At 50.8% G+C, this 9,733-nt stretch overlaps 1 protein-coding gene across 1 annotated transcript; it reads left to right on the top strand.

Annotated features, from left to right (window-relative positions):
- Nucleotides 1-7,415: 7,415 nt before the first annotated feature.
- Nucleotides 7,416-9,006, top strand: LOC146868783 (endogenous retrovirus group PABLB member 1 Env polyprotein-like). The gene has a single exon (XM_085616242.1). The coding sequence runs from the start codon at nucleotides 7,468-7,470 to the stop codon at nucleotides 9,004-9,006; it is 1,539 nt and encodes a 512-aa protein (XP_085472368.1). The 5' UTR covers nucleotides 7,416-7,467.
- The last annotated feature ends 727 nt before the right edge of the window (nucleotides 9,007-9,733 follow it).

Here is a 9,733-nt window from a genome sequence, read left to right as displayed (position 1 = left end):
GTAACTGAACATTATCTGCGCCATCTTGCCTCTTCCCCAGCACCGCACGCAAAAACACACGGCAGCCATTTTAGGCATCATGGCCTCTCTCCCTGCTCATTGCCGATCGCCAGCGCATCCCTCTGGCGCTGCGAACATCCCCCCACGCGCTGACCACCCCGCTCTCTCATGCACGGGCCATAAAACCTCTCCTCCTGCGCGACTCTGCCTTGGAACCACATCCCGTGCCTGACCAACACCTCCCTTCATCCCTTACATGGTCACACACCCTTTTGATAACCCCCTTCCTCTGTGCCCGATTGTCTGACCGATCCCAGGCCATCACCTAGCCCTGCGGATGCAGTTTAATGCTCCCACTGTAAGGAATCACCCCTCTTCAAAGGAGTTACAGTTGATCAGGGTCCCCATCCCATGAGACACGACCAGTCGCACACATTCCGGGAATCGGCGGGATGTCCAGCTGTGTGATAGCCATCTCCTACTGTGGGTGGGGTGGGGACTTCTACTGTAGCTATGTGTGGGAGCGGGCCTGAGGCGGGGACTCCGAGGATGTCCTTTCATGTATCAAAGCAATCTCAGGAATGTGCCATGTATAATAAACCTGTAATAAAGTAATAAAATTGTGTATAAGAGACCAGGTCTCAGAGACGCAAAAGAGAGCACCTCGAAACGCTACCTTGCTGTCCGATCTGACGTGTTCTGCTCCGTCGGAATAAAACCTTTGTTTCCTGCCTTCCAGTCTCCAGCGCCTGCCTCTTTGTTTGATAATTACCGAATGGTATGAGAGGCAATTACCGCCGGGCAATACTTAAAGGTTATCGACTGAAACTGCCTACCTTTTTACAATTGGCGACCCAAACGTGGGGCCCATCAGCGACAAGTGGATCCAGCGGGAGAGGTCCTGACGACAGAGTGAACGACTGCAACGATCGGGAAGAGCTCCTGCCCGATAGACCCTCGTCTGGCAGCCGATCATCCGAACTTCACTGGTTCCGAGCAGACCTCTCTCGAGTGATCTACGGTCCTGACGGAATCATCAGGAGTGCCGCGGCAATAACGGAGAGTAGAGGACGATCGGGCGCTGGAAGCGGAAGACGAGAAACTGTCCATGCGGTCCGGGTAAGGTCGTGTAACACGACGAATTGCGAAACGATTGTCTGATTGATTGAAAATACTAGTATTGCTTATTTGGTTATTCTTTGAGATATTCGCTGCCTGCAAACGGGGAAGAGTAGAAATACTCCCTCTTCCTTTGCAGATAGTGAAGGGTAGGTAACGCGGTCCTTTTTCCCCCTTTGTAATCTGTCGTGCCTATTTATCTCCCCACTGATTGATTGTCCGAACATTAATTGTTTGAAGAATAGTTCTTTTTGAGATATTCTCTGTTTGCAAATAACGTAGAATAGAAATATTCTGTCTAGTCATTGCAAGTAGTGAAGGATAGGTAGTGCGGACCTTTGTCCACCCTTTATAATCTGTCATGCCTATCTTCTCCCCACTGATTGGTAGTTGGTTCAGCCCGGACCGCTTATTAGAGATGAACCATCCAGCTCCACTGGAAGGCAACCCTAATAAGGACATGTTCACTAAATATGGACTAGTCGCCGTAGCCTTTAGCAAACTATGGCATAAATATACAAAGAAGGACCCCGAAAGTCAGTGGCCACTGATAGGATCCTTTGATGATCGTAAAATAGAAACGCTAGAAACAGCTCTTCGCAGTAATAAAACAACGCCCACCATGCTTGATAGTATCGGCATGTGGCGCAAAGAAGCAGCACAACGGAAAAAGAGAGAAGAAGTGAAAGCAGAAAAAGAGTTACGAAAAGCAGCTCACCTTGCCGCTAGAAAGTTAGAAGAAATAAAAGAGAGAGAGGAAGCTAAACTAAAACAAGAGTCTGAAACATCAGGCCAGTGCCCTGTTAGGACCCCCTCTACGCTCTACCCTGAGTTACCTTCCAAACAACGAGCGAACGATGATTTACTATTAGGCCCCCCAATTATCTACATGCCCCCTCCATACGCTCCCTCCCAACCTTTAGTACAGCACCCACCATCCCCGAACGCAATCGAGAGTAGTGCCAGGGCCTCGGTCCTCACGGCCTCCGCGCCGGCCGAACCCCTTGTACTGAACACAACGTTAGCGGTAACATTAGATGACCCTGAGACTAGAAAGAAGGATTCTGCCAAAATGAATCGGCTGACCAAAGGTGAACAAGCCGGAATCGATAAGGTAGTGAGAACATTAGTAGAACGGAAGGAAAGTGAGGAATATGTGACGGATATGTACAATTCATATGCCGATAGCCACAGACGACACTTTGTCGTGCGGTTTTGTTACCACACCCTAAATGCCTATGAGCATAGATACCAGGATAAGGGTCCTGAGAGCTTAGCGACTTTGTATAGAAAAGTTGACATTGGTGATGAGGGCGAGGGCGATGTGATGGACCTCTTCACGCGTACGCTTGAAGTCTTCCGCCACCTCAAAGAACAAAGACAGAAAGCCAAAACAGAAACCCCCGTAGCGACTGAACCCCAGGCAGAAAAACCTGATACCATGATGCCCATCAAGCAAGCCGCTCCCTACTGGGTCCCCCCACGAGGTCAGGGAACACACGATGACATCAACCACCAAGATGCGAAGGGGAGGGTTGAGTATAACTGGGTCTATCAGCCATGGGACCGACAAGACATCCTGACTTTCAGAAAGTCCTTACCCGATTTGAGAAAGAACCCGACTGCCTTTTACACTGAACTAGGCACAGCCTTGGGTTCAACAATAATGACCCTAGCGGACATCGATTTGTTTTTCTGGTTATGTCTGCCAGCTGATGTGTGGAAGCAAATCCGGAAAGTCGACCACTTTGAGCCGTTCGGATATACCTGGGTACAACTCGATGCCATAGATAAACAGCGAGACCCTGGACAGAAACCTCTAAAGGCCATATTAGAACTCCCAGACAAGATTGTCCAGAAATTAAAGACCCTGATCCCAGAAAAGAAGGTAGACTGGTCGATAGTAACGGCTTGCCGCCAGAAACCCCAGGAAGACGTATCGGAATACTTCTCAAGATTCAAGACAGTGTTTTCCGATTATAGTGGCCAGGACATGACCACTGCAACCGGACATCACCTTTTTGTCCAGAATTATGTTAAGGGTCTGTCGCAGGAAGTCTCTCAGAAACTACAGACTAGTGAGAGTAGTTGGGCGGCCTCCAAACCCGCGGCTATCCTTCAGATGGCCCAGTACTACGAACACCAAAAGAACGAGAACGATAGGGCGTCCGAGAGAAAGAAAAAGGACCTGAAGGAAAGAGTAATGATCGCACAGTTGCAAGGGGTGACAATAGGAAGGGAACCTTCCAAGGGAAATTATCAACCGACTGCTCCTAGAAAACTACCCCCTAGAGACCATACACCCGCACCCTATGCTGGACGTAAGGACTTAGATGAGAATCAGTGTGCGTTCTGCAAGGGATTCGGACATTGGAAATCTCAGTGCCCGGTCATTCTGGAAATGAACAAAAATAGAGAAGCAAGAGACGTAGCGAATGGCCCCAGAAATAGAGGACAGGGACGAGGGTACACGAATGACACCAACAACGGCAGGCCAGGTAGACCGAACACATTTGACCGTCCCCGACAGAACCAGTACCAACAGTCTGATTACGAGAACACCCATGACTTTGCATAGGACCGCCAGGGGCAAGGGAGGGATCCAGTCGAGCTCTGTGTTGACCAGCAAGGTCCTTACGTCACCGCTAAGGTCCTGGGCACGAAGTCTCCATTTTTGGTAGATACTGGGGCGACACGTAGTGCGTTATCTAAACGACTGATTCCAAGGGCACCCTTGTCTGGCTCACATGTAACATCAATAGGTTTTGATGAAACACCCTCCACTAATCCCTTGTCCACACCGATCTCCTTTGATTTGGAAAATAACACCACTGACACGACATTTCTGCTCTCCTCCAACACCCCCGACGCCATTATGGGTCTTGACTTGCTAAAACATTTCCGAGCTACCATTAGGTGTTCCCCAGACGGAGTTCGAGTCATACTGTATGATAACCCAAATCTGTTCGGGCCTTGTCTCACACGACGTATGTTCTCCATGACCGATGCTGACTTGTCCCTACTCGACACTTTACCCTCGTACCTATGGGCCAAAACTGACTCAGACGTAGGACGCATGATGATCGACCCTGTACATATAACTGTTCGACAGGACGCAGTGCTCCCAAAACTTCCACAGTATCGAATATCGCCCGAGGGCGAGAAGGCATTGGTAAAGATTATCCAGTCCCTAGTCGATGCAGGAGTGGTAGAAGAAGTAGTTAGTAATGTTTGTAACAGCCCTATCCTACCCATTGTAAAGAAGCAAGGCGAGGGAGATGAGAAAGCGTACTGCTTCATCATTGACCTACGAGAGGTTAACAAAGTGGTTGTGCCTCAGTATCCCGTAGTCTCAGATATCACCACCATTCTGACCCTGATTCTGTCCACTGCCACCACCTTTTCTGTTATCGATCTCAAGAACGCATTCTTCTCCATCCCCATCCACCCAGACAGCCGCTACCTCTTTGGCTTCACCTTAAAAGCCCGTTCGTACAGATTTTGTAGAGCACCCCAAGGCTACACTGAAAGTCCCAGCATCTATAGCCAGGCCCTCAAGAGACAGCTGGACGCTGTCCAGCTACCGGATGGAGTGGTGTTAATACAGTACGTCGATGATATTCTTTTGGCGGCCGACACGACTCCGCTTGCAGTCACAGCCACCATCCAACTCCTCCACTTCCTCGCGGAGAACGGTCACAAGGTCTCCAGGAAGAAGTTGCAATTCTGCCAACCCCAAGTGACATACCTAGGCCACCTCCTGTCCAAAGACGGGAGGAAGCTTACGCCTGACCGAATTCAGACCATTCTGGAAACCCCTGTTCCCAAAACTCAGAAGCAAGTTCGCTCTCTGGTAGGCCTCACCTCCTTCTGTCGACAGTGGTTGCCAAACTTCAGCCTTATCGTAAAACCTCTGCTTTCCCTGCTGGCTAAAGATGTCCCCTTCCCACTCCCCTGGACCCCCGAATGCCAATCCTCCTTCAAAGAATTGCGAGATGCCCTTTGCTCAGCACCAGTCCTAGGAACCCCAGACTACACTGAGCCTTTCTCCCTCTTCACCCACGAAAGGGAGGGATGCGCGGTGTCTGTTCTAACTCAATCCATAGGCCCCAAGCAACGCCCTTGTGCCTACTTCTCCGCCACTCTTGACCCCCTAGCCAGAGCTTTGCCTGCCTGCCTTCGAGCAGTAGCCGTCGCTGCTGTCTCTATCCGACAAAGTGAGGGGATCGTACTTTCGAACTCCCTCACAGTGTTACACCCTCCTGAACCAGACTAAGACTCAACACCTGACTAGCGCACGGCTGAACGGTTATGAACTGACTCTGCTTGCACCCCACATCACACTGAAACGATGTACCACTCTGAACCCAGCCACTCTGTTACCTCTCCCTGACACTGATCCCAATGTGTCCCCTATACATGACTGTGTGACCCTCACGGACGAACAGACTAGGAGTAGGGTTGACCTCCGAGACACTGCCTTCCCAGACCCTGACGGAGAGCTATGGGTAGACGGCTCTTGCATCAAGCTCCCCGACGGCACCACCTCAGCTGCCTATGCAGTCACCACGGCCCGAACGGTAATTGAGACAGCCCGCATCACACAGCAATCCGCACAGGCGGCAGAACTGATTGCTCTCACACGAGCGTGCATTCTAGCAGCAGGGACGACCGCAAACATTTACACAGACAGCCAGTATGCCTTCGGCGTGGTTCATAATTGTGGGCTCTTGTGGAAGGAGAGGGGATTCCTGACTTCTCATGGCACACCCATCCTGCATGGAGATCTAGTCTCCGCTCTGACCGAAGCAGTCCTCCTCCCCAAACGGCTAGCTGTGATCAAATGCCAGGCACACAAAAGGGTGACGGACATTATTGGACAGGGAAATGCGCTGGCTGACATCACTGCCCGACCCACAGCAGAGAATAGGACGACGACACGCATGTACGTGACTAGGTCACAAGCTGAAAAATGGAAGGATGCTAGGGAAACCATTAGGGACATCCAATTGGCCAGCTCACCACACGAATTGACTGAATGGGCACGGGTGGGATTGAAAGACGATGAAGGCTGCTGGCGGACTAAAGACACGAACAAATGGTTGCTACCCGACTCATACCTGATTCCCATACTGACCATGGCACACTCCCCCGCACACATAGGATCTGCCCCCATGATCTAACTCATCTCCAAAGTTTGGCACAATGACAGGATCCCAGACTCAGCTAAACGCCTGGTTCAACAATGTCTAATATGTCTGCAACACAACCCTGGGAAAGGAACTGTTGTACCCCGGGGAGGGTTTGGGGTCCCTGACCATCCCTTTGAAGTACTTCAAATGGACTACATCCAATTAGAAAGGTGCCAAAGCCTGAAATACGTGCTTGTTGTTGTGTGCGCATTTAGCAAGTGGGTGGAGGCCTATCCAACCCGCGACAACACTGCCATGACTACCGCAAAGGTCCTACTGAAGGAATTCTTCCCTCGTTACGGCCTTTGTCGAATTTTGTGGAGCGGCAACGGCCCCCACTTCGTAGCCGAAGTTATCCAACTCATCTTGAAGGGGTTGGGTGTAAAGCAAAAGTTTCATGCGGTCTTCCACCCCCAATCTCAAACTAGCAAAAATAGTAGCCACCACGGGACTGAAATGGCCAGACGCTCTCCCACTGGCATTGCTATCAATGCGTTCCACCCCTACCAAACACCACTTAACCCCCTACGAGGTCGTCTTCGGGCGACCCATGAACCTCTGGACTGCACCGAAACCGACATCCATTCATGACGTCCCGGACGTCCTCATGTCTGACTATTTGTATAATCTGACTAAAACGCTGTCTGTTATCCATCAACAGGTGCTGCAGGCCATCCCCGATGCTTCCAGGGGCCCCGGACACGACATCCAACCCGGTGATTTCGTCCTAGTGCGAAATTTCCAGCGCGCAAAGAGTCTGGAGCACCGGTGGACGGGCCCCTGGCAAGTCTTGATCACCACCCGAACAGCTCTTCGAGTGGAGGGGAAGCGTAACTGGCTGCATGCACATCACTGCAAGAAGATATCCTCGACTCTGACGACAACTGAAAACGTCACCACCCAAGAGCAGCTCCTGGACAAAGACCGACCATCCCTGAGCTGTTACCCTGATACAGAGACACTTGAATTGGCAAAATTTCCCGATCCCACTGTGCCATCCAAAGAAGGGTATAATCTGCGTCGAAAGGAGGGAATTTCGGCTAAGCAGACTACTGACTAAGTTAAATCTCAGAGCGGTAGCCTAAACACAACAAAGGCCTCCAGGAGAGAAGCTAAACGAAGTCTGTGGTTCTGCCCGCTACCGAGTCCTTTGAAGATGATGGAAGCGCCCGATACGAAGATGATGGAAGCAACCGGACGTCCGAAGATCCACTACAAAGACCCAAAGACTGACAAAATGCACAGCTCAAAGACTATTGCACTTTTCATCGCCCTTCTCTTTTGCCTCCTTCTCATGGCCACCTTCTGGATTGTGGAAGAGAGCGCACCCGCTCATAAGACATTGCTAACCACTGCTCAGCCTACCACCATGAAAGAACACCATCTGATCTCACTTTCACCTCAACTCCGAGAAAGGCGTAAGGAGTTCTGGAATAACTCTTTTGTGCAGTTGCTACACCAACACAATCTTGCCGCTAATGCCACGAATTGCTGGATCTGTGGATTGCTACCACATGCCACTGGACACTCTATCCCTTTCATCCCTTCGCCTTTCTCTGTCCATGGTTCCTGCCTCGCTTGGTTGATCCTCTTACAAGAGAGTTACAAGGATAATGCCACTTCCAGCAAAACTGTGTCACACTTCTATCATGGGTTCTGGCTGAACAAAACAGGAAGAACTTCTGCTCCCTTTTGCCCTCTGACATCAAATGCCTCTTTTCATATGGACATCCCTGCCAAAGAACGAGTTGAAATGCAGGTGTTCAACAATCCAGCCAGACCCACCTTCTCTTACCTCAGGAAACGAACAGCCGCCACTCTGACAGTGGCCCTGTCTGTCGTCAACGTATCAGGCCTTGTATGCATCGAAGGCCTGGGAACGCAGTTGGTGGGCCACAGTTCCTGCCACATCACCCGAACATTAGACTCAGTTGATCCACCCTCTTTTGTTACCTCCCCAAACATGTACTTCGTCTGTGGTACTAAGGCCTACACCTGGCTTCCAAAAGGCTGGGGGGGCACCTGTTACATCGCTTTTATCCTTCCTCCGACGTATGTGGCTCCAGCAAACCACCACCGGCAGAAGCGTGCAAGGGACATTGAGCAAGCCGAATCCACCGGAGCACAGTTCCTGGATGCAGTAAAGGGACTTGTTCCACTTTGGGGTCCGATGGCGAACAGCCGTGCCATCCGACACTTGACCCAGGCAGTTGAGACAACAATGAACATCACAGCTGGCATCCTCACCAACAACACCGCCGAGCTTCAGGCCGTCCGCCTGGTGGCTCTTCAGAACCGCATCGTTCTAGATGTGGTTCTGGCTGACCGTAGAGGAGCATGCCGCATCATTGGATCCAGCTGTTGTACCTACGTACCGGATAACTCACCCTCAGTCTACAAAGCAATTGAACACCTCCACAGACTTTCCTCAGAGGTTCATCAGGAACAAGAAGGATGGTCGCTTGGGAGCTGGTTCTGGGACACTATGAAAAACTGGGGGTGGAGGTTGTTTACGTTTATCCTAATACCAATCGTGATACTATGTGGATGCTGCCTGGGTATTCAATGCTTGCCACCTCTGTGTTCACTTTTTGCAAACTGTATCTGCCCTAAGACTCTGGACTTTGAAGCCGAACGTATGAAAGCTCTGTATGAGGTAGAAATACGTAATATTATGGGGATAGATCCGAACTAACAAGCTGGTGAGATATGTTAAAAGGGAGGACGGTCGAAATTTAGTTCGTAACTGAACATTATCTGCGTCCTCTTGCCTCTTCCCCAGCACCGCACGCAAAAACACATGGCAGCCATTTTAGGCACCATGGCCTCTCTCCCTGCTCATTGCCGATCGCCAGCGCATCCCTCTGGCGCTGCGAACACCCCCCCACGCGCTGACCACCCCCGCTCTCTCATGCACGGGCCATAAAACCTCTCCTCCTGCGCGACTCTGCATTGGAACCACATCCCGTGCCTGACCAACACCTCCCTTCATCCCTTACATGGTCACACACCCTTTTGATAACCCCCTTCCTCTGTGCCCGATTGTCTGAGCCGATCCCAGGCCATCACCTAGCCCTGCGGATGCAGTTTATTGCTCCCACTGTAAGGAATCACCCCTCTTCAAAGGAGTTACAGTTGATCAAGGCCCCCACCCCATGAGACCTGACCAGTCGCACACATTCCGGGAATCGGCGGGATGTCCAGCTGTGTGATAGCCATCTTCTACTATGGGTGGGGTGGGGACTTCTACTGTAGCTATGTGTGGGAGCGGGCCTGAGGCGGGGACTCCGAGGATGTCCTTTCATGTATCAAAGCAATTTCAGGAATGTGCCATGTATAATAAACCTGTAATAAAGTAATAAAATTGTGTATAAGAGACCAGGTCTCAGAGACGCAAAAGAGAGCACCTCGAAACGATACCT

The sequence above is a fragment of the Triturus cristatus genome, chromosome 1_2, assembly GCF_964204655.1.
Source record: "Triturus cristatus chromosome 1_2, aTriCri1.1, whole genome shotgun sequence".
In the NCBI taxonomy this organism is placed as follows: Eukaryota; Metazoa; Chordata; class Amphibia; order Caudata; family Salamandridae; genus Triturus; species Triturus cristatus.
This window is presented reverse-complemented; position numbering and strand designations above follow the sequence as displayed.